General features: G+C 39.5%; 1 protein-coding gene and 1 non-coding gene across 7 annotated transcripts in view; both read right to left on the bottom strand.

Annotated features, from left to right (window-relative positions):
• MATR3 (matrin 3) overlaps positions 1 to 26,337 on the bottom strand; it is a 49,957-nt gene that overhangs the window by 21,679 nt on the left and 1,941 nt on the right. For 2 of the 6 annotated variants that reach the window (XM_068535968.1, XM_068535971.1), the window contains exons 3-4: positions 25,296 to 25,376; positions 24,436 to 24,516 (exon numbers count right to left, since the gene is read on the bottom strand). Coding sequence is in view for 1 of the 6 variants with exons in the window: in XM_068535973.1 (XP_068392074.1) it covers positions 9,309 to 9,356 (48 nt within the window). In the remaining 5 variants the exon portion in view is untranslated. Of the gene's footprint in view, positions 1 to 9,308; positions 9,485 to 9,539; positions 9,662 to 24,435; positions 24,517 to 25,295; positions 25,377 to 26,337 lie in introns of those variants that run through there. The other 4 variants (XM_068535969.1, XM_068535974.1, XM_068535973.1 and 1 more) reach the window with 4 other exon arrangements.
• On the bottom strand, positions 24,584 to 24,783 carry LOC137760344 (small nucleolar RNA SNORA74). Its single transcript, XR_011073298.1, has one exon. It is a non-coding gene; the product is annotated as a small nucleolar RNA SNORA74 (small nucleolar RNA).

Here is a 26,337-nt window from a genome sequence, read left to right as displayed (position 1 = left end):
CATACCCCTAAGTACTGTTAGTTTAAAATATTAAACTTTATTAATGCAAAAACCAGGCAATATTCAATCGTTACAAGTCTATTATGGGACCAATTCCACCAATGACAGATTAAAGTAAGGAAACACTGGATGAAAACAGTGGTAGAAGAAGTATAAAAAAAAGTTGCAGGCAAGACTTAAGTTAGATTTTACAAAAAGATGTAACAAAGTTAAAAAGACATAGAAATGCTATCAGAGGTGACTGGAAGTACAGAAGATGTTTTTGCACACCAAGAAAGACGAATTTGAGAAAAGACACTAAAGAAACTAGTTCTAGATGAGATCCATTATGTAAACTACTTAGGCCTTAAGATTAATAAAGACAAGAGTTAAGTGTACATCATTGGATGAAGGTTTCTTTGATATGACTTTTAAATGCCATACAAAATGCCGGTTGAAATATTGTGTAAACATTGGTAGGACCCTCTAAGTTTTCATGTATACTTTGTTAAAAAAAAAGAAAAAAATCAATACCATTAAGAGGGTTTTTCGAAATCAAAAATTTAAAGTATTGAAGTTACTATTAATTGCAGCTTTGCCCTTCATTTGAGAGCCAAAGCTTTGTACTTTGAAAAGCCAGTCTTTTGAAAGAACTATTCTTTCCCTTAGGGAAATTATACTGCGGCATTATGATCATATGTAATTTTTAAAAATTGATATTTTAAGGGAAATAAATGATCGTTGCATTACAGAATTATTTTTCTTTGTAGCATATATGAAAATGGTGGATCTGCAAAAAGGAAAGGTTAAGAGAAGTAAAGGTAAAAGGTGATAACCTTAAGACAAACAGAAAATGGATGTCAGAAAAACTAAGAAAAAGGGCAAGACAAACCATGTAAATCCCATGACAACTTGTAATTCTTAAGAATAACAATATTTTTGTGACTCAGAGTTTCAACTTAAAATGCAGTCCCACACAATGAGAGTAGCATTACTGAAAAAGAACTTAAGTCAGACTTCTGATTGAAACAAAGTTTTTAAAATCTTTTATTAGAACAAAGAAATTAAGAGAAATCAGACAAGACGGCACTGGTGCAAGAACATTTATAAAAAGTTCATTTAGATCTTTGGTCAATGGTGAACGTAAGACGAACAAGTCACTTTAAAAGGCTCCTTTAAGCAAGACCTACTGCCTATGAAAGTTAGCACAATACTGAGAGGTTTACTAAGTTACCAAGATGTTTTAAAAAGATTAGCTTCTTTTACTGTATTTTTTTCCCATCATTATATACAATTGCCTTTTCATAGAGCTTAATAAAGCTTGAAAATACTTCGAGATAACTAACCTAGAATGTAATATCAAAATCTAATTTACCCACTTAAATTCTTTATAAATTCTAAATGCCCATTAATGCAGAATCTTTCACTTCCAAAAGAGAAAGTACCTCCACACCACCCCCAACCAGAAAACATCAGAAAAAGAATGACTAATTAGGCTTGCTTTACAAATGCCATTTAACTACAGTCTGATATTCAAATTCTCAATGAACAGATTGAAAGCTCATTTTAATACACAATTTGAATTATTAACCTGGAACTTAAACCTAGTTCATGATATAAGTGCTACTAAAGATGTTAGCTTCACCTTCAACAGCTGAACAAGTATCTGTATGTATGGTTAAGAAATAAGCTTCAGTTAATCATATTCAACCTCCACATTCCATGAATACTATCTGATACTCTTTATTGGATTTATTTTCTTCAACAATTAAAAAAAATGGAAAACTAAAATATTTCAGAAAACAAATGAAAGCTTAACACATCCAGAAAGTTCATGGAGAAAACAAATAGTTGTTCCATATTTCGATTTCCTATGTAAAATAAAGATTACCTATTAGTCCTATTACATATTCATTCTTTCAGAGGATTATTTAGCAGGAAGTGAAATGACCATAAGCAGACTACTTCTTTAAAAGACATTATAGAAAAAAATCTTCAGCTTCTAAATTTAAAAATGCTATGTTTTAAAGATATCTAATACCATCATATGGATCTTTGACTATGTTTACAATTGTGTGAAATAATCACTTCTTAAAAACAACTAATTTTAAGATGGTATAATCATAAAGGCTTGTAGAGATGCTCAGGAAAGAAATAACCACTTATAATAACCCTTTAATCTCATATAAAAATTCGTAATAACCCTTTAATCTCACATAAAAATTTAACAAACAGCTAAAAAACAATAGTTTCTTACAGTATTTTCCCCATCTGAATTAAAAACACAAAAGGCTGTTAAGAAATTTTCAGATTTTCCAAGTTCTATCAAGGTCAAACACCCTTGTGATTTAACTTATTCATGCGAAAATATGCCAAATACACGTAGCAACCAACAATACCAATACAGTAAGAATGTCCTAACCATTTCACCAACAGATGGCAGGGATAGTTCACTATTAGTAATTTAAAGCATTGACTACTCTGCTCAGAACTTTTAAAGCAAGCAACTGACTCATTTCCAATTAAAATACAGGGTTAGGTTAATTATTCCTTAAAGTTTCTCATTTATTAAATTTATAATGGCTTTATAAATAACTTATCAACATAGTTTCCATTTTAGAGTGTTAAGTAAATTTTCATTTTCACATTAGCTTATGTCACTATATGTTTTCCCAATATATGTTTACAACTTGTATTTCATTTAACGGTTTGATTTTTTAAAAAGATTGTTATCTGAGGAACTATTCAATTTTATATATTGAGCTTGAGCCACTTTAAAAACTTATATTTTAGTCTGTGTTCTTCAGTGCCATAATCTCATTTCAGTATGGCATGCCTTTAAGTGACTTAAGTTTTTAAAAAAACTAATTAATTTAAATAGTAAACCCCCTAGGAAATACTGTCCCAGATTCTTTTTTTAATTGAAGTATAGTTGATTTACAATACTATATTAGTTTCAGGTGTACAGCATAGTGATTCAGTATTTTTGCATATTATACTCCACTGTAAGTTATTACAAGATAACAGCTATTATTCCTTGTGCTATACCGTATATCCTTGTTGCTTATCCAGCTCTATTAATTTCAGTTTTGTATAAAGCAATATGCACCTCAGCACACAATAAAGATAAAACCATATAAAGTGTCGTGCCCAGGAAGACTGAAAAACAAGTATTATTTTTAAATGCTTTAAGACTGTTGGTGTTAATCCAATCACAGACCTGGATTCAACTTCTAGCCCACTTCTTGATCCTTAGGCTAACACAGTACCTTCATCTGCTAAAATAGAAATCTTCACGGTAATCCACAGAAAGGATTCCTATTATTCAGACTTGGAACATTTTTCTTCTTCCTAGGTTTAAATTTTTTTCCTAGTGACTTTATCAACTAGACATTAAACATTTTCAGATTAAGCAATAGGGAAAACTAATGAAGTAAATTCATAGTACAGGAAAGAAAATTATTCCATTTAACAGGCAATTTTGACTCTTGATTTGACCTAAGACACTAACTTGGCTAACTCTCCTCTCTACTTCAAAGCAAAATTTGTGGTTTTTCTCAAGGCACCATTCTGCACTCTTAAGATGTTCCCCCTCCACTCACAACTTTATGATCTACTGCTCTTGGTTTCCACAAACATTTGTACAACTCTCTGATTTGATATAAACTGCGATTTTTAGAGCCCAAATGCCTGGATTTGAATCCCAGTTCTACTACAAAATAGCTGTGTGACCTTGGGCAAATTACTTAACATCTCTGTGTTTGTTCCCTGGTATGTAAAATGGGAATAAAAATAACACCCATTTCATAAGACTTGGTACATGGTAAGCACCATAGTGATCATCTACTTTATGCAATCTGATCCTCACAACCAATGAGAAACTAGAAGTAAAAGGACTGGCCCAGAGACATAAACACCTTTCACTTTCACTGCACTATTTCATATATCAACTATACTACCATGTCTCATCCCTTTCTATTTGAAGTCAGATTTAAAATCTGAACTTTGTTCCTGAACCAGAAGTCTGCTTTAAAAGACCAGATTTAAAGACTGGCAGTAACCTAGACAAGTAAGACTGAAGAAGAGAAGTGGATTCTAATGAAAGTAAACAAATTAAACCTCTTCCTTCTTCATTCCATTTCCAATCTACCTTTAAATTACCTTCTCATCCTTCAGAAATGCAGTCCGTAACTCTCTATCTCCTCTGCCATAACCTTACTGGAGATACTCTGTCCTCTTGCCTTCCAGATGGCATCCATGTATTGGATCCAGGTTCACAGGTTTCAATATAAGCCTCCTAAAATATCACTCATTATTTTACTCTCTTCAAAAATATACTACTCGCGCCGCGGAGCAACTAAGCCCGCAGGCGACAACTACTGAGCCTGTGCGCCTAGAGCCCGTGCTCCTCAACAAGAGAAGCCACGGCGAGAGAAGCCCAGGCACTGCAACAAAGAGTAGCCCCCGAAAGCCCACGCACAGCAACGAAGACCCAAAGCAGCCAATAAATAAATAATAAATAAACACACACACACAATTCTCTACTACTTACCACATGAAGTCTACACTCAAATACAATTATTAGCTGGAATGTGTCTCTCCGTTCTCCATTTAATACTAGTAATTCTCTTAAGGCCCAGCACCACCCCCTTTATATCACACATTATACAAACCAGTGTATATAAACACCAAGGTTCAGAAACAACGTTAACAAAACCTTAGATACCGTCTACCTACCAATTTCCAGTGATTCCTCCTCCCCTTCTGCAGTCTCTTAAGTCTTACCACTTAATAGACATATTATCTTTTTAAAAAGTGTTAACTTTGCATTTCTGAATTTTATACAAATTGGCTTAAAATGTATGTATTGCTTACTTTTTAAAACTGATTTACACATGAATTACATCTACATTTTCACTGCAATATAGATACCATTATGGCACATACACTTATCTGTTTTGCAGATGATGAACATTTAGACTGTTTCCAACTTCCTGTCATTACCAAGAACGCTGTTATGGATATTTCTCGGTCTCCTGATGCTTAAGTGTAAAGTTCCCTCGTCCATTCTGCTTTCCCAGAATATCACAGCCCACACAAGGAAACATAACTAAGCATTAAAATTGTTGTTGTTCCACATCTTTCCACAGCTAGAAAAGATTTTTTTACTTTTTGATGTGAACCATTTTTAAAGTCTTTATTGAATTTGTTACAATATTGCTTCTGTTTTGGTTTTTTGGCCCCTGGGGGGGGGGGCATGTGGGATCTTAGCTCCCCCACCAGGGATTGAAGCCGCACCCCCTGCATTGGAAGGCGAAGTCTTAACCACTGGACCGCCAGGGAAGTCCCAAGAATATTTTAAGTACAAAGGTTTGTATTTCTTTGCTATTACTGTTCCTATCCCACCTACTGTGTGATTCAGGTGTTCAAACACTTGACTTTAAACTTTCACATATGGTATAAGCTCTTCTATCAGTGACTATACCAAAGGGAAATGTTTACTATCCTAGAAATTCCCACAGAGAAAAAAAAACACCATACACATCACCTTTAAAGACCAGAAAGTTGTCTATTTAACAATCTATGATACTACAAATCAAAGATCCTACTGAGACTCTAGTATCAACAGATTACTTTCCATATTTGCATTTACTGCTAACTATGACATCAACTACAGGCATTTCCCCCCTCTTAGCTCTTCTTATCCAGCAGCATATCCAACAGCAAGAGCTGGGAAGACCTATCATCCCACCCCCCCCCACCACGGGAACCCTCTTTGTTTTCCTACTAACCTGTTCTGACAGGTACCAACAACCACAGGCTATTGGTATTCTACAAAAGGAAGGCAGAGATTTGCTATTTAAAACAGTTTCCAGAAAAAAACCAAGTATTTTATATCAATTAGCCTTAAGCTTTGGAACAGTTTTAAAATCTTTAATAATTAAAAATTTTAAGTTAAAAGATTTTAAGTTAAAAAAATTTTAATTAAAAAGAATTGTACATAAGCTTTCATTGCTACTTCATGTAAATTTTAATTTCAGCAACTCCTGAACCTTTATACGGACATTAAGGCTTGACCTACAACTGGAAAATCACACGAAGGCTGCAACACATCAAAGGTACTGCATCTATTCAGACCTGCCACAGCAATAAATTATATTCAGGTGAGGAAAGATAGCACAGCATTTATCATATAACTTCTACTGTATTACAGTTTATATTTAAGCTTACAGTCAGTATCATCTGCGGTAAGTCAAAAGCTAAAGTACTTTAAAGGCTACATATCCAAAGTCCTCTTAATCCACTGGCTTCTCTCTACTCTGCCTTTATCCACTAAACAGCTTTTCTACCTATAAACCTTTTAACAAGCATGTCACAACCCTTGATCCTAATGGTCCAATGAGAAGACCCACTACATACCTAGGAATTTTAAATTAAAGCAATTTCCTGGACAGTGTTAACCATGGAATAACCACATATATAAAAAATTGCAAAACTACACTGTCTACAACCCTTCCACCTCACCCACAATGAATTTAGTATAGTCCATCCCAAACCTTAAGTCAGGCAAGTATACTTAGAACCTGTTGCCACAGTGTGGTACAATTTTAATGCGATTCTAACTAAGAGAGGTATATAAAAACAAAGCACAGGCTTTTAATTAGAAGATCTGCTAAGAACACCACCTAACAGACCATTACCCAATTCTCTAGTTTTGATCATTTAAAAACAGCTAATGGCTGCAGTTCATAACATAATCTAATTATTAGTCCTAATAGTAATTTTACATAAGAATGTCTTCAGATTTCTGTTTGTACATACATAACAAGAGTATCTTACACAAGCACTTCTTTCTGTCACTTTTGAACACTCTGCACTTGATTTCAAGAAGCTGGCTCATTTCTATCTCAATTCCCCTCAAAAATACATGAGATCCTAAAAAAACAAAACATGAGATAGTCTTTTCAGCAGTTCTAGCATTTACAAAAAATGTTTCATTTTTCCTCATTACAAAAGTAAGTATAACGTCTTCTGGATATTTCAGAAAAAAAAAGAAGGAAATACAAATGACCCACAATGCCAACATCCAGAGCCAAAATTTTGGGTATATCTCTATTTTTATGCTTATTTATATGTTCCTTGAAACAACAACAACAAAAAATCATCAAATTCGGTATTAGTGGAGTTTTATTACACTTTCTTCCCAATGAGTACTATATTCCACTATAATTTCCCCATCACTACTCTCCTCTTAAAACACTTCTAAATAGCTGTGTAGATTACCACTTGATGGCCACACTACAATTAGTAGATCTCCAAATGTTTTATCTTCTGGATTTTTAATATGCTTAATAACCAACATTAACATTTATGTACACCAATCTTTGACACATTATTCCCTTATTTACAGGATAACTTCCTGTATAGTTCTTACATTTTTAAGCCTATTTATTATAACATGCAGAGCGTGAATCAAGTATCCAATCAAAATGCAAGCGTTCTAGAACACAGTGGCATCACTGCCATTGGTTAACTACATAACAACGACTTCCTTGGGGTTTAATTCTCTCGTCTATAAAATTAGGAATTTGAACTACCTGTTATTTCTTAAATTATGTAAGACATTTTCTTTGCATTCTTCAGTTGTTAAAATTTGTTTAAATATCATTGACTTGTAATAATACTTGGCGTTTACACTTCCCTAAAAGCATTAGTAGAATTAGTATGTTTGAAGACTCCTTTAACATACACAATGTTTTAAGGTCAAGGGTGGTTAAATCCTTCTGAATTAATTAGCTCAAAATGCTACGTAAACGCAACTCCACTTACACAAAGCTGAGAAGGGAGATGTGTAAAGATGATAATGTGAAAACTTCCTCTCTGGGTAAAGTATACGCTAACGTTATCAACATATAACGTAAAAGGAAGAAATGCCAATTTAAGGCACTTTCAACACAAACGCTTCTGGCTAACAATCTCTTTTCCAAGTCTTATTTACATAACCAACCAGAAGAACCTTCGTGTAGTACTTCAATCGTGTTTAATTTTAAGTTTAGTTAAGTATAAAAGTCACACAGCGTTTTTTGCAACAAAAATCTGTCCTCCCCGCCTTCTTGATTTCCACAACAATACTAACGTGAAACGATTATGTCGAGACTCCGTAGGTGACTGAACCATTTAGTTTTTTAAAAGGAAATTTTATTTTGAACATGTATGAAAATAGCCTAAAATATAATTTTTGCCCGCAGAGTACAGCTGTTTAAATTTACCTGGGAGAAAACTGTTTTGTCGACTATCTAAAAATATTAAACCAAACTCTGTTCAACACGCAGAACGCAGCATCAATGCAAAATCTCATGACTACGACCTGGGAAATCGACTCGCACACTATTCCAGCGCTCCTGAAAGACTAGAATTTCGGAATCGCCATAACTGTTCTAGAAATATCTCGCTGGAAAACTGTAACTGATCCAATAAGCCTATGCCACAGAATGGGGCCACAGAGCAGGATAAACACCTGGAGATATTGCTCCGCCGTAAATGGGAAAAGTCCCTGTAGAACACAGAACATGGCACAGCGCCGGCAACGAAAAGAACAACGATGCCCCGACTACACCAGGGTACTCTAAACCCTTTGTCTGGAAACCGGAAGGTCCCCACACCACGCCATCCTCTCTAGAGAACCCTAGACTGATAGTATTTTAATAAAGAGGAAAAGGAATGTGAGGTGTCTCTCTAAACAACAAATCTCCTGCCTCGCAGCGCACTGAAGAAGGCTTTATCCACGACGCAATACGAGAAACAAGCGTTAACGTTTCATTTTTCGGCCATTTTTACCCGATGGCGGGTGGGGGGGAATTGTTTCTGAGGTCCGGCTAAAATCGCGCGCGCCTGTGTGTGGGCAGGGGACAGGGGAGTCTTAGGGGGCGCTATGAAACGATGGGCGAAAGGAGCGAAGGCCGCGACACCAGAAAAAAAAACGCCGCTCAAACGGCTAGGCTTTTCAGAGTCTACGAAATCCTCCATTTTGGGTCACATTTTCAGGCGCAAAAGGGAAAAAAGCGCGAATATATCTGGGGCTGGCCCTATCTTAACTATCCTCCCCAAACGGCAGGCCCCCTGTGATAAGCCGGTCCCTCAGGCCTCGAGCGCTCCTCCCTTCCCCTCAGCGCTGCAGTCCGCGTGTAACGGGCTCGTCGTCCCGCCCCCGCCCACAGCAAGCCCAGGACGCAGGAAGCTCGGCCGATCGGCTGCCCTGTGCGCCCCCGACTCTCCCGCCGCACCCTGGGCCCTTGCCTGGCCGCGTGTCTCCCTTCGGGGCCGCTCACCTCCGCCGCACGAGAAGGCTGGTTGCGCCGCCACTGCGCTCCTAACATGGCGGCCGCCGATCAGGCGGCTCACATACGCAGCGCGGAGGGAGGCAGAGCGGGCGAGCGGGAGCGAGCAAGAAAGGCGCGCCGCCGGCTCCCCGCGGTCCCTGTCGCCGTCGCTGCCTCCTCCCGGCGGACGCAGAGAGCCCCCGGCCACCCCACCCCGATTCTTACCCGCTTCTCGCCTACCTTAAGGAGAGGGAGAGGGAAGAGAGGTACCTCTCTCCAAGCGAGCGGGACGCTGAAGCTCCCACAATCCCCCGCAGCAACGGCGCTGTAAGAGGTGGCAGCAGCGGCTGCAGCCCAAGAACAAACCCACTCTCGCGAGAGCTCGCCCCCACCCACCTCGGTCCCTTTCTGCCCCTCCCCCTACTCAGCGCGCGCACGTCGCTCGCGCCCTCAGCGGCGGTCGTTGTTCTCTAATCCTGTAGCCCGCTTATGGCGGGAAATGGAGAGCCGTAGTTTACGTGTTCGAGTCCCATTCCCCACAAAGGATTTTTCTCGACTCCCCCCATATTGCTTGGTGCAAAACTTAAAAAGAGTATGCGTTAGAAGCGAGTCGCAGGAATCCCTGGCCTAGACCCAATTTCTGTCCTCTCTGGTATTCTCTGATAATTTGCTGAGGGGTCGTAGTTAGGGCCAGGAAGTGGGGCCAGATACCATTTTAAGTGGTTTTTGATTTCAGTTATTTCATGCAGAGGGTCATTGAGGAGGAAGACAGCTATTGAAAAGACCGCCGCAGCCATTTGGTGAATTTGAACGTAGAACACCCTTCAAGTACCCCATGAGCAAAGGAGTATATAGCACATGTGGAAATCCTGAGAAATTGTATAGATAAGGCCGGAGGAAAGGGCCATTTCCCTGGGGTTTCAAGTTTAAACGCAGAGGGACAGGCAGTCAACTGACACCTGAGGTAAATTAGTGAATACAAGTCAGATTAATAGCCCTGAAAATTTTAAAATCTTGAGTATGCTAACTCAGAGTCGTGTCTTTGAAAAATCATTCTAGGTCCGCTGTGAAGATAGTGGAGGGGGCAAAGATGGAGAAGAGCAGAGACCTGTAGAATGTTGAAGAGATCGTTTGGGACAAAAAGCAATCAGGTAGAGCTGAATGGCAAAAGAGACCAAGTGAGTAGAGGTAGGGGAAAAAAGCGAAGAGGGGGGAGGCAGAGAAATTGTACTGCCTTGACAGCCCAGCCAAAGTACTTAAAGGCCAAAATGATCAACAGGGTCAAATGCTACCAAGAGGTCAAGACTAGGACTAAAAACCTACAAAAGATGTAGCAATGTGGACTTCCAGTAAAGTGGGAGAGGAAGTTCAGTCGGGAGCTGCTGAGTGTATGGAAAGCTGTAAGAGGGAAACTACCAAATGCAGAAAAAGTGGCTATGAAGAGAGGAGAAAGCAGGGTTGGGGAAGATTTTTGTTTTACTATGGGAGAATTTTGGGAACAATTAAAATGTTTGCAGAAGAGTTATCTTAGGAAAGGATTGGTTGAAAAAAAAAACAGGATGAGAAGGGATAATTCATATTGGACACTACTCAAAGGATGGGATCTGAAGAAAGGAGACATGTCTTTACTGTAACAGGCGGTATGGAGAGGATGGTGCCGAGTTTTCATTAGGAATTATAGTCAGGTGACTTCAATTTTCTGTGACTAAGCCATCTGTGGAAAGGGCTAGAGTTGCATGAAGGAAAATTTTTAAATAGCCGTTGTGAAGCGTGCAACTGTAATCCCACATCTCCATTATGTTGCATGATTTTCTACAGGCTTTGAGAGGGCATTTGGTAGAATACATCAAGAACTGGGGTTCCCCTGAATAAGTAAGGCTTAAGCCCACTAAATAGTTAACTTTGGAATGAAATTTGGGAGTATCCTAAATGTTCAGTGAATCTTGGGTCCTCCTTCACTTGAAACCAGATCTGCTTTCTACTCTGTGAGTCTTTGATTCCAACTGATTTTGGATAAGACTTCACTTTATGTTCTCCCCAGATCTTAGATGAAAAAAAGAGTCTCTGCTTCTCTGGAGACAGAAACATGAATGCATGCTTAGTTCAGATATGCACTTACCATGCTTTTGTACAGGCTGTTAATGCAATCTGGTGGTCGTACAAAGAAGGAAAGGCAGACTTTTTCAATTGAGTAATTATTTATTGAGGATCTGCTTAGTGGGTCAACAGCAAAAAGACACATTGGAAACCAAATTGATACAAGATTTCAGTCATCAAATGCCAATTTCATGAAAGACAGTGTACAAGGGTGGGTATATAATGATGGATAAGACAAATTACCAGCTCTTGAGGATCCCAGTCTGATCAAGATTGGACAAGGAGTCTGGCCTCAAGGTGGGCCTGGCTATGAGAAGAGATGGATCAAGAGCTCTATTCACATTTGGGTTTCTTGGCAGTGGGTGTGGTACACCAGGGATGATAAAGAGGCTACGAAGCAAGTATTTCTGCTGAGACTTTGAAATGTCTAAGTGACAAGTTTGGAATAAGGCTTTAAACACCAGGATACAGTCTACATTTGAGCTAATAATGAATACCTTTAAAAGTTTTAAGCAGAAGAGTCATATTGATTGAGGACATATATTTTGACACCACAAAGTAGCTGATAATGCATTATAATTCTGAGAGTAAAGTACCATTACTCTTGTTTTATGTAAGAGATTAAGAAAGCCTGCCTAAGGTCATATAGCTAAAGAGTGACAAAGCCAGGATTTGAACTCCAGTTCTAAATAAATCCAAACCCAGAGCTTTAAAGCATTATACTGGATTGCCTTCAGCAAAGCAGAATCTCAGAATCTCCTGGCAGTCCACCATCTACTTTTTAAATAGATTTAATGCCCTGGAACCAGGCCATTTCAATACTTTAGGCTATTTAAAAACAGAAAACTGTTAACCAGTGGTTCTTTTTCAGCAGTGGCAAGGGAGGGGAAGTGGGCTTAAAAAAGGGTTTTGGGGGAATTCCCTGGTGGTCCAGTGGTTAGGACTCCACACTTCCACTGCAGGGGTCCTGGATTCGATCCCTGGTCAGGGAGATCCCACAAGCCATGTAGCGGCGAGGGCAAAAATAAATGAATAAATTAAAAAAAAAGTTTTGGAATAAGGAATACATATAATAAAATTCAAAGCACACAACAAAGAGTTTTCCCCAACCACTACTCCCTTACATAAAGGCAACCACTATCAACCATTTGTATATTTTAAGGATTTCCTATAAACATAAACATTTATATATATATACACACACACACATATATGCTTGTGGTGAATTAAAGATTGCCACAAATAATCCTTTTCCGCACTTATGAAACAGTAGTATCAATTTCCCCCTTACCTGCCCTCTAAGGGCCCTGTAATTGGCTTTTTAAAAAAAATTTATTTATTTATTCATTATTTTTAGCTGTGTTGGGTCTTTTTTGCTGTGTGCGGGCTTTCTCTAGTTGCGGCGAGCAGGGGCTTCTCATTGCAGTGGCTTCTCTTGTTGCGGAGCACAGGCTCTAGGCGCGGGACTTCAGTAGTTGCAGCACGTGGGCTCAGTAGTTGTGGCTTGCAGGCTCTAGAGCGCAGGCTCAGTAGTTGTGGCACACGGGCCCAGTTGCTCCACGGCATGTGGGATCCTCCTGGACCAGGGATTGAACCCGTGTCCCCTGCATTGGCAGGCGGACTCCCAACCACTGCACCACCAGGGAAGTCCCTGTAATTGGCTTTTAACAATAGAACACAGAAGTGATTTTAAGATCTACTTTCATCCACTTGGAAGTCAAGTGCCATGCTGTGAGACCACATCAAAAGAATCAAGGTGCTTTAGTCAACAGCCCCAGCTGAGCTCCCAGGTGACAGCCAGTGGCATCTGCCCACCAAAGTGAAGCCTCCAGATGGCAAGTAGCCCCAGCCAAATCCATGTGGAACAACACAACCACCCAGCAGAGCCCAATTAACCCACAGAATTTTAATACTTGTTTGAACTACTAAGGATTTTTTTTAGTAGATTTTTTTTTTTTTTTTTAATTTTTGGCTGCGTTACTTTGTTACTGCGGGCAGGCTTTCCCTAGTTGCGGTGTGATCTATCTTCCCAGACCAGGGATCGAACCTGTGTCCCCTGCATAGGCAGGTGGATTCTTAACCACTGCACCACCGGGGAAGCCCCGAACTACTAAGTTTTAAGGTGGTTTATAAGGTGGTGACACACTAAAGTCTTATTTTCCTATTTTCTGCTATTCAAAGCATTAGTATTAAAAAGTTTAGGTACAGGAACTCCCTGGCGGCCCAGTGGTTAGGACGCGGCACCTCCACTGCAGTGAGCATGGGTTCGATCCCTGGTGGGGGAACTAAGATCCTGCACACCCCATGGTGTGGCCAAAAATCAAAAGTTTATGTACATATTACCCTATACATGTCAACGTCTATGTGCAGTTTAAAATAAACCCCTCATTTTCTAAACCTACGCTGTCACTGTACAACAGCCATAATCTACACTCACTTTCTCAATCTTAGTATCTATAGTTAACTAGTGGACAGCTTGGAGAAAATTTCTGTCATTGCAGAACTTTTAATTATACAGTGCTGTTCTAGAGCAGTGGTCAGGCAAAATTTCTGTAGTGTCAAATGGCATTTTAGGCTTCAAGGCCCATAGTCTGTCAGAAGTACTCTTCACTTGTGCAAAAGCAGACACGATTGGTCAATAAACGAGCATAACTATGTTCTAATAAACATAAATATTGGAATTTTAATTGGAACTAATTATTCCTTTGATAACTTATCAAATTCTATTTGTAAATCTGATTGCTGGAAAATGGAATTTAAGCTATGGATTTTACTTGCATTAACTAGGGTTAAGCATCACTTAACTGTTTATATCTTTTGCCATTACCTATCGGGTTGTTGAGCTTTTACCTCTTAATTTATAGGGACTGTATTAAAGAAAAATTAACTCTTGGCAAACATTTTATTGGTTGTTTGTTTTTCCATACAAAATTTTTAAAAATCTAGACATCTTCCAGTCTTTTTAAGTATTCATTTTGTTTTTTTCACTTAGAAGGCAAAGCTACTACACAATTATACCTTGTTTTCTTCTTGAACTTTTTAATTTGTTTCAGCTATTTTTTTATAAGCAGATATTCATTTTTAATTATTATTAATTAATTTATTTATTTTTGGCTGTGTTGGGTCTTCATTTCTATGCGAGGGCTTTCTCCAGTTGCGGCAAGCAGGGGCCGCTCTTCATCGCGGTGCGTGGGCCTCTCACTATTGTGGCCTCTCTTGTTGTGGAGCACAGGCTCGAGACGCGCAGGCTCAGTAGTTGTGGCTCATGGGCCTAGGTGCTCCACTGCATGTGGGATCTTCCCAGACCAGGGCTCGAATCCATGTCCCCTGCATCTGCAGGCAGATTCTCAGCCACTGCGCCACCAGGGAAGCCCAGGATCTTTTTTTTTAAATTTAATTAATTAATTAATTTTTTTATGGCTGTGTTGGGTCTTCGTTTCTGTGCGAGGGCTTTCTCTAGTTGTGGCAAGTGGGGGCCACTCTTCATTGCAGTGCGCGGGCCTCTCACTATCGCGGCCTCTCTTGTTGCGGAGCACAGGCTCCAGCCGCGCAGGCTCAGTAATTGTGGCTCATGGGCCCAGCTGCATATGAGACCTTCCCAGACCAGGGCTCGAACCCGTGTCCCCTGCATTGGCAGGCAGATTCTTAACCACTGCGCCACCAGGGAAGCCCAGGATCTATTTTTGTATTCCCTTAAATTGTTCCATTCATAGAGTAGTCCACTCAGGTGCCAGTACCACCCTTTTTTATTTGGCTGCACCATGCAGCATGCAGGATCTTAGTTCCTCGACCAGGGATCAAACCCTTGGACCGCCAAGTAAGTCCCCACCCTGTCTTATTATTTTAACATCTGGTAGAGCTAGTTTTCCTTTATGAGTCTAGTTCTAATATTATATTATTCATAATAATTCTTAATATTATGGTTTTACCATATGAATATTAGAATCAACTTGTCTACTTCCAAAAATTATCCTGTTACTTTTAGTGAGATTTTAATAAACTTATACTTTTCTTTAGAGTTATTATGTTGAGATTTATTGGACATGGTATGACTTCCATTTAAGGTCTCATTTTTGTCATTTTAATATTTTCTTCATATATAACTTACACATGTCTTCTTAATGATTCCTAGCTTTGTCTTCCTTCCAGTTTATCTTCAAACTGATTACTTGCTACTTCAATGGACCATTTTCAGTTGACACTCACAGCATTTAAGAAAACTTATTATCTACAACTGATTTTTACCTTTTTCCCGATTTATACATTTTCTTCTCATACCTAATTGCCTTTGATAGTACCCTTGAACAAAGCTTTCTGTTTTAATCGGAACAGTTCTAGGGTTCCTCTATTAAGCATCACACAGGCTTTCAGAATAAGATACATTTTACCAGGCTTGTAATCCTGACTCTCAGCAATTTTAGTAAATGCCATTTTAGCATGTTGGGATAATATGTAACTTTTATTGAGATAAATTAATTGCAAATATTTTTGATGTATTCTTAAAATAATCTAGGAATAATGTTATATTTTTATATAATGGTTTATCTATTAAGGTCTTTATGTCCCTAATTTAGCAGGTATATTCCACTATATATGTGAAACAGAAAAGAGAATCCAACTCCCGTCTTCTAAAGACATAAATTCTTGAGGAATTTTTAAATGTCTTGAAATTCTTATTCTGACCCTCTCATTGAGCCCATAGTTTAGTAGCACAGGCACTGGAGAATTTTAATAAAATATGATAAACCCTACCAAAGAGCAAAGCTAGGGGTGGGGATGTGTGACACCTTTCAGGGACTACTGAAATGCTTCTCTTCTTGCTTCTAGTCTCTTACACATAACAAATGCCACATACCTTGTTTCAGGCCATCGGCATCTTGGCCACTATTGCTGTAGCTTGAGGAAGCTTTCTTTTGCTGATAACATACATAGAACATATACAGACATAGCCTTTACCCTTGCTTTTAAAAGGAGTCTCCATTAGGGACTTCCCTGGCAGTCCAATGGTTATGCAGGGGGCACAGGTTTGATCCCTGGTCGGGGAACTAAGATCCCACACGCCACGCAGTGCGGCCAATAAATAAATAAATAAATAAATAAATAAATAAAATAAAAGGAGTCTCCATGTACTTCATACTTCCTCTCATAGCACCCAGGAGTCTCTGTTAGGCTGAATGAAGTTGATGATTGAAGGTATTTATGAGAATTAGTTGGAAGGGAACTATACACGAAAGCCCCAAACCAATCACTAGCTTTGCAGTCAGATTCAGTGACCACCACCATAGTTCCTGGACCAGCTGTGTGACCTTGGGCAAATAACAGCATGTACCTTGTAGGGCTGCTGAGAGGATTAAGAGATGTATAGAATGATTTTAGCAGTTTTGGCCCATGGTCAACATGCAGTAAATATTCTCCATATTCTATGTCCTGAAGTGTATTTACATAAATATTCTAAAATGACAAAACCATAGAATCAAAGATTATTCACTTTTATAGAGCTCCAGAGTAAACATGTTAGAATTATCCATTTAAATCTGGTTATAAGCTTTATCCTGGCACCTACTTGTCAGTGCAATGACTGCTAGTAAGAGAGGTTCTATAAGTTATAATTTAGAAAGATGTTTCAAAAATTTTCTTCAACGTAAAGACTTACAGATTATCAAAGAAAGTTTAAAAGGCCACACACGTTTTAGTTAAAAGATGTCTCAAATTTGAACAACAAATCCTCTGCAATTCCATTATTTTCATATAACACTTTGAAGCTAAATTTAGTTTCAAATAGTTAGGCACTGTTATATCTTTAGAGTCCACCAGCAAATGATTTGGAAACCCAACATCTTTGTTTCCATGATTTTTCTTTTCAAAATTAAACAAAACCAAACCAGCACTGTTATTATCCTTACTTACTGGGGTATTGTTAAAAAGTAGGATATGCCTATGGCCTTACTCTATATTGGGTACCTTATGACACACTGATACTAATATTTACCAGTTGAGGTTCTTTAGTCAGCTGTCAGTAGAACTGAGGCTGCTTGGCTATATGGGAGTGAGGTAAACCTCTAAAAACTGGTGAATAATATCTTTCAAAGGACTTACACGGCATGGGGCTATCTAGCTCCGCGGTAAAACATGGTGCGACACATAAAATGGGTGCTCAGTCAGGGAGGGTGGCTTCTCTGCTGAAGTGCTGCCTGAGCCGAAATGACAAAGTGGAAAAGGAAGATGGAATGGGAAAGGGAAACAGCATGTGCAGAGACCTAGACGCAAAAGGACCGAAAGAAACCAGCATGTCCAGAAAGAAATCTGAGAGTGGTAAACATGAGAGGGCTAGACTGTATCTTGTTCATCACGTATCCCCAATGTCTAGCAGAGTTCAGTTCATAAAAGCTGTAAAGCCATAAAAAGGGTATGAGTTAAATGACTAGTCTTCTGACAAGATGAGTAAATAGCATAGGTTATTTACTCATCTTCCTCTAACTCAGCCCGGGAGATATTATACACACAAATAAGAGGGAGGTTAGGGATGTGAGAAACTAAATATGAAGAGTCCCCTGGATGAACAGATCATGATTGGGCCCTACTATACAGGGGCAAGAAATGGAAGCCCAGTGTAGAAAAGGGTAGAGTGCCATGGGAGTAGGGGTTGTGCCATAGGCTGGCACAGAACTCTCCTGGGGTGGTCAACATACTGTAACCATTAGCTCCTGGAGTTCTCCTCTAGAGAATTACAACTGAGGGGAAGAAGAGGAAGTTCTACCATCTGCCATTCTGGTGAAGTCCAGATTCTAACTCACAGGCTCTGTGCCTTGAGGACATCTCTACTTTCCTTCATTTCATTAGTACACTAGGGCCTGGGCTTGGCTCCTCCCTTCTACCACCAGCTGATTCAAAATTCCCATCCTCTACTGTGAGCTCATAGGGTAAAAATAATCAGTAATTTGGGGAATACAGCATCTACTATAAAAGACAACAGCCTCAACCAGTATTCTAAATGAAAGAGAACAAAGACCATAGACTAAGACATGTTGAGTATTAAAAATGGAATGTTCATAAATCATAGCAGTGTTTTCTTAGGTCAGTCTCCCAAGGCAATAGAAATAAAAGCAAAAATTTAAAAATGGGACCTAATCAAACTTTTAAGCTTTTGCACAACAAAGGAAACCATAAACAAAACGAAAAGGCAACCTATAGAATAGGAAAAAATATTTGCAAATGATGCTATGGACAAGGGCTTAATTTCTAAAATATACAAACAGCTTGTAAAACTCAGTATCAAAAAAACAAACAACCCAATCAAAAACTGGGTAGAAGACCTAGATAAGACATTTCTCTAAAGAAGACATACAGATGGCCAATAAGAACATGAAGATGCTTGACATAACTAATTATTAGAGAAATGCAAATCAAAACTACAATGAGGTATCACTTCCCACCAGTCAGAATGGCCATCATTAAAAAGCCTACAGATAACAAATGCTGGAGAGTGTGTGGAGAAAAGGGAACCCTCCTACACTGTTGGTGGGAATGTAAATCAGTGCAGCCACTATGGAAAACAGTATGGAGGTTCCTTAAAAAACTAGAGTTGCCATATGATCCAGGAATCCTGGGCACATATCCGGAGAAAACTCTAATTTGAAAAGATACAAGCGGGACTTCCCTGGTGGCGCAGTGGTTAAGAGTCCGCCTGTCAATGCAGGGGACATGGGTTCAATTCCTGGTCTGCGAAGATCCCACATGCCGCAGAGCAACTAAGCCCGTGCACCACAACTACTGAGCCCGCGCGCCACAACTACTGAAGCCCGCACACCGCAACGAAGAGTAGCCCCCACTCGCAGCAACTAGAGAAAGACTGTGTGTAGCAACAAAGACCCAACGCAGCCAAAAAATAAATAAATAAATAAAACGAAAAGATACAAGAACCCCAATGTTCATAGCAGCACTATGTAGCTGACAGGACCTAGAAGCAATAATACCTCAGTATCTAGAGCACATGTAGCGCCCAGACCTTGGTTCCTTAATACCATTCTCCAATAAATGAACCATGACTCCTTAGATAAATGGCTAACTCTGGGACAAGAAAGATATAAGATGAACCTGGAGCATCTTATGATGCCATAAAGTGAGAAGTGTTTAAAAACAACAGCACAATGATGGCGGCATATTGAAGGGACACAGGAGCCAACTATAAGAGCTGCCAGTGGCCAAAGATGCAGCACTTTGAACAAAATTAAGTTTATTACTGGATTATTTCCTAAAGCATAAAACGAATATCCATGAGTCCATAGTGGTAGAAATAAATTTAATAAATGAGGGAAGAGACCAATTACTTTCTATAGAATTTCAATTAACTGATGTAAACATTTCACCCTTAAGAATACCACAACTCCATACTACTATATATAAAATAGATAACTAAGAACCTACTGTATAGCACGAGGAACTCTACTTAATACTCTGTGGACATATGTATAACTGATTCACTTTGCTGTACAGCAGAAACATTGTAAATCAACTATACTCCAATAAATATATATATATTTATAAAGAAAGAACACCACAACTCCACTCTTCTTAAGTGTGGGCTGCACACAGTGACTTCATTCCAAGGAGCACAGCACTGGGGAGAGGGGGTAACTTTACAGTGGAAATACCTGAAAATATGACCTCAGCCATGTGATCAAGGTTAACATCAATAGTAATAAGTCATGTTGATAGTATGTACCCTTGATATGGGAGAATGGTACTGTGGTCTTCCTTTCAAAATCACTTAAGATTTTTAAATCCTAATTATGAGAAAATCCTACTTATGAGAATAACTCAAACTAATTGAGAAACTTTCTACAAAATGCCTTACTCAAAACTTGAGGTCATCAAAAACAAGGAAAGTCTAAGAAGCCGTCACAGCCAAGAGAAGCCTAAGGAGACATGATAACTAAATGTAATATCTTCAATGGGATCCTGGAACAGACAAAGGACATTAGGTGAAAACTAAGGAAATGTGAATAAAGCATGAACTTTAGTCAATAATAATGTACCAATATTAGCCTATTAATTGTGACAAATGTACTATACTAATATAAGATGTTAACATTAGGAGAAACTGGGTGCAGGCTACATGTGAATTCTTTGTACCAGCTTCACAACTTTTCTACGGTTGTAAATAGTTGTAAATCTACAACTATTCTAAAATGAAATAAATTTCAAGGTCCATTTTATCACCCCTTTCCCAGGTAACAGTTAAGTCACCCTTAAAAAGCAGTATAAAATGTTCTCACACCCCAAAGGGCTTATAATGGAGATTAGGGAGAGCTAAAGTAACAGGGGCTCCTTTGAACCAGGCCTTAGGATCCTAAATTGACAAATATATCACCTAGCATGTTGGGTCATTAAAAGTGTTCCTAAATAACAATAAAGAGAAAGGTGTTGCTAAGCAGACATTCTAAGTATTACAGTTGATTTGTTAATTCAGTTAAATTGTTTTCCAAGAGAATATTGACAGGTCCATTAACTGGAGCTGTTCATAAAGCCCTAATTAAGCAACAAGACTCACAATAGCCATTGTCACTGTTTTAGGTTCTTAATTAGTTGCTCTTACCAGGTTGTTTTCCTTTGTGTGAATTCCTAGGCACTGAGGCACCTTTTTATGTCCCTTTGGGGCCTGCAGAATTTATCCTCTGGGGTTTTGTTTTCCTGATTAAAATTTGAGATATAACCCAAAATTTCAATGTAAAAGTTCATTGACAAGTTTCTTTCAACCCTGAAAGAAGGAAAATAAATTGACAGGTGCCAGGGATAGCACTCAATACTTGGGGCCCCCTACTCATCCTGTTTTAATTTTCCCTCTTAATATAGTACAGGGCCTGAAACTTGAGCAGAGCAATGAAAAGGGGCACTTGTGTTTACAAACTGCTATCTATGGCAGGAGGTGGCAGCTTGGATATTTACAGACCAATATCTGCCAGTCCAATTTCAGTTTTCATTGCAGCATGGGAAAAGGGTGATGGCGAAAGAGAAGGAATGGACAAAAAGCTACTCTGAAATGTGTAACTTCATCTTAGACTCAATAGGAAATCTTAAAAAAAAGAAATCAAGCCGACAGGGAGTAGTAGGTGACCAATTAACTTCACTTATCAAGTAGGAAATCCCATTAAATTATTTTAATGTGCATGATTAAGCCACTGAAACCTCCTGGGGTACTGAATACAGGCACAAACACCAAATGAATTTTCCCTTTTCAAGTAGCAACATAGGGGCCCCTCCCTGCACCTGGGTAGCTTTACCATGCTCAGGAAAGCAATCTGTATGCTCAGAGAAACTTGAGATCTCAGATTTTAAACCCTGGCTATTCATGATATATAAAATTTTCCTCTTTCCTTAGGGACCATTTCTATTTCACTACCTAGGGTTGAGTTTGTGATCAGCTTCTGCTGGAAACCAGATTGCTATTCTTTCTTAGGGCCTCTTCTTTAGATGTACATTAGTGTACGTTAAAAGAGAACAATTATAAGTAACCCATTCAAAAAGTATATATAACAAACACCAAACACAAGAAATAAGGACTATCCTACTACTGGATAATTTACTAAAGTCACCTCAGTCCTCTAAAAGGAGTTTAATACCATATGGTAAAAGCTTGCTCTAAGGCAAAGGTATTGATAACATAATTTTTCAGGGACACATGTTAGTACTGGCCCTAAATCTGTCACAAATGAGATGTAAACTCCCAAGGCCTGAATTTCATTCCTTAAAACAGAGTTTGGTAATTCTGCCCTGCCACCTGTTTTTGAAAGGTTCTCAAGCTTAGCATGGTTGAGGGGAATTTTTTCTTTCAACACTGAAAATTTTGTGAAATTTCACTTTCAGTGTCCCTAGATAAAGTTTTTTTTAAAAATAAATTTATTTATTTTATTCATTTATTATTTTTGGCTGTGTTGGGTCTTTGTTGCTGCATGCTGGCTTTCTCTAGTTGTGGTGAGTGGGGGCTATTCTTCGTTATGGTGCCCAGGCTTCTCACTACAGTGGCTTCTCTTGTTGCGGAGCACAGGCTCTAGGCACACGGGCTTAGTTGCTCCACGGCATGTGGGATCTTCCCGGACCAGGGCTCGAACCTGTGTCTCCTGCATTGGCAGGCGGATTCTTAACCACTGTGCCACAAGGGAAGCCCCCTAAATAAAGTCTTATTTAAACACAGTAATGCTCATTTGTTAACATATTATCTATGGCTGCTTGCTTGCACACTGCAATTGCAGACTTGAGTAGTTGCAACAGATACTATATGGTGCACAAACCTAAATTATTATCGGGCCCTTTACAGCAAGTTTGCCAACTCCTGCTCTAGAACAGTAGTGTAAACTTCCTGCATTGCTGGAAATGTCTTCTAAACTGGCCAGTAGGTAGTCACTAGATACTGATATGGAGAAATGAATTTTATTTGTCAATTTAAATACACATGTAGTGTACAGCAGAGCTCTAGAATATGAGGGCTTAGTTTAAGTCTTGGACTTTTTTTTTTTTTTTGGCTGTACTGCACGGCTTGTAAGATCTTAGTTCCACGACCAGGGATTGAACCCAGGCCCCTTGCAGTGGAAGCCCGAAGTCCTAACCACTGGACCGCCAGGAAAGTCCCAGGCCTTGGACTTTAGATTAATCATTCTTCTCTAAAATTCTAGTTCTCGCCACAATTTTCTTTTAAATAAATTTATTTTTTTTCGCTGTGTTGGGTCTTCGTTGCTGCGTGCGGGCTTTCTCTAGTTGCGGTGAGCAGGGGCTACTTTTCGTTGCGGTGCACAGGCTTCTCATCGCGGTGGCTTCTCTTGTTGCGGAGCATGGGCTCTAGGTGCGAGGGCTTCAGTAGTTGTGGCACGTGGGCTCAATAGTTGTGGCTCGCGGGCTCTAGAGCGCAGGCTTATTAGTTGTGGTGCACGGGCTTAGTTGCTCCGCAGCATGTGGGATCTTCCCAGACCAGGCTCAAAGCCGTCCCTGCATTGACAGGCGGATTCTTATCCACTGTGCCGCTAGGGAAGTCCTGCCATAATTTTTTTAGAATTTTAAGTATTCCCACCTATAAAGAAAACCTCACTTCTGTTTTTCCTTTAGTCTCACACTCTGACCACACTCTCAGTACTTCTGACACCAGATGTGTGGGTGTTTTTCCCACACCAAGCAAATCTTGTCACCAGCTGGGTGTCCTGCAATTTAACTCAATTCTGACAATATCTACACCTAGAGATAACTTCAGATCCCAGAGGCCAAGGGCACAGTCCCACAAGACTGCCCCTTCTCCACTTCAGATGCCAGACACAAGTCCAGGTTGTTAACCTGTACTTCTGACAGAAAGGCTATAAGTCAGAGATTGCCACAGCCTCCTCCTTGGGTTTGACTAATTTTTGCTAGAGTGGCTCAAAGAGCTCAGGAAAACAGCTTACTGTATACCTGTTTATTATAAAAGGATACGATAAAGGATACAAACGAACATCCAGATGGAAGAGATGCGTAGGACAAGGTATGTGGGAAGGGATGCCACTCTCCCAGCAGCTCAACGTGTTGTTCACCACCTGTTAAGTTCTCTGAACCCCATACTGCTGGAAGTTTTATGGAGGCTTCATCATGATCATTAACTCCATTTCCAACCCCTCTCCCCACTCTGGAGAATAAGTGTGTGTCTGAGAGGGGTGTGTGAGTGTGTGTGTGAGTGTGTGACAATTCTAAGCTCTAATCATTGCCTGGTCTTTCTGGTGACCAGCCCCACCAGAACAAAAGACATACATCACCCAGGAAGTTCCAAGGGATTTAGGAGCTCATTGTCAGGAGCCACATTCAAAGACCAAATATTAGAACAAAAGATGCTCCTAGTGCTCTGATCACTTAGGAAATCACAAGGGTTTTAGGAGCTGTACCAAAAACCAGGGGCAGATATATGTATATCAAGCGTGTGTGTGCATAAAAAAATGTATGTATATTTATTTTTTCTATTATTTCACACCACCCATCTGAGCTGAAGTGAGTTAACTAGAAACTACATGACAAAAGCACTGCATACATTACTTATCTTGGTGTCACAAAGGGCTGTCAGACATCTGAGGTCCCAGTGGAGGAAGGTTTCTCACTCAGGTAAAGGCATCTAGGATTCAAAGAGGAAAGGAATGACAGGCTATCCTTAAGGCAGGGTCCTTTTCTAACAGAAAAAAACTGTTTGCACCCAGACTAGGACCAACTCCACAGGAGGAATTACTCCACTCTCAGAGGTGCAAAACGTTGCCCAAAGGTACTCAGCCACAGCGCCAAAACAGTACTGGAACCAGACCTCAATAAAGGCAGCACTTGCTCTTCCAACAGTGTAACACCATCCGAGGCATCACATTAGCCTGGACAGCTGACAACTGCTGGATGATTCCTGAAACAGTTTTCTTATTTGTTTCAGATACCCAAGTACCCCAGGTAGAAGACATGGATATAGGTATCCCCATGAATTGAACATTGACTGCAAAACAGAGGCCTGGGAACATTGATTGCAGACCTTGCTGTCAAATCCTTTAAAAAATTGGAAACAGGAAACCCTTTCCCATGGCTTCAGTCATTTTATCCAACATTGAGAGAGTTCTTGCCATGTGCTGGGCACTGTGCTTGGGATCTAGCTGTGAACAAGGTAAGATACACTATCCTTTCCCTCACGGAATTTACAATCGCCCCCCAGTTTCCTCAGATGGAATGACACAGATAATCTCAAAGATCCCACATGCCTTCAGACCATAATCACCAAAATCCTACTCAGCCTTTCCCTGAGTAGGATTTGTTAGGGGCAAATACAGTTGATTCTGCCTCCCAATTGTTTCCTGATGGGCTCCAACTAACAAACAGGCCTGGCACATAGTCAATGTTGGAATGAATAAGGACATTTACCTGATAACTCCATACAGACTGTCCATCTGCCACTAATTCCTCTCTTCAGGAGGGCCAAGGATGCCCTACTTTCAAGTCATCCTAAAAAGAAAAAGATTTCAGAGTCCAACATCCCAGCTCCTAAGGCTGCTTTTTTGTAGAGACAGAAACAAAATGCTGTCTGTCGTTTATGATTTACCATAATTTTTATATCCTCAGCAATTATTTTATTTCCCATTACTTACCTTTTTTCTTGCCTGTTACTACTAAAGACCTCTAGATATCAATTGTATTAAGAACCAATATATTAAAGGCTATTCACAATGAACATTTGAGGTATTCACCCAAAGCACCCAACATTTAGCTAAGAGAATCCTTTTAAGGCAAAGCCAATTGATAGAACAAAACTAGCTTTGATAAATAACTCCTCTGCTTCCCAACATCCTCACCAGTTCCTTCTGTAGAACTAAGATGTCACTTTTCACAGAAAGCAGCAACTAAGTCAGCCCTATTGGACAACCTCCAGCATCACCCTGAGTGATAAGTGATTGCCTAGAACTGAGAAGCATCTCTTTTTAGAAAATTACCATTCTAAAACAATATCACTACAAAGGGGACTCAATATCTACTGCTCCAAAGAGGCAACAACTCCGCTTACTCCTGAAAATCAGTAGATATCAACAAAAATATACCGTCAACCTAAAGCAGAAATTATTATCATTGTAGCTAGGCCTAGTATCTAGAGCCCCCTCAATGAATTGCTATTTTTATATTCCATTAATGAGCTAAAGAATGCCCAGGGAATCCCCTGGTGGTCCAGTGGTTAAGACTCTGCGCTTTCAGTGCTGAGGGCCCGGGTTCGAACCCTGGTTGGGGAACTAAGATCCCACAAGCTGTGCAGCGCGGCCAAAACAAAAAAAACAAACCAAAAAAGCCCATAATTTTAAAGCAAATTCACATCTACGTTTCTTTGTAAGGCATGGCATTCTCACAGGTAACTACAGCTATCCTTCTACAAAGGGTTTATCCTGACTAGCTCTGTACTGTGGGGGAGTGGGAGCTA

The sequence above is a fragment of the Eschrichtius robustus genome, chromosome 2 (assembly GCF_028021215.1).
Source record: "Eschrichtius robustus isolate mEscRob2 chromosome 2, mEscRob2.pri, whole genome shotgun sequence".
In the NCBI taxonomy this organism is placed as follows: domain Eukaryota; kingdom Metazoa; phylum Chordata; class Mammalia; order Artiodactyla; family Eschrichtiidae; genus Eschrichtius; species Eschrichtius robustus.
Note: the sequence above shows the minus strand (reverse complement) of the source record. Positions and strands in the feature narration are given on the sequence as shown.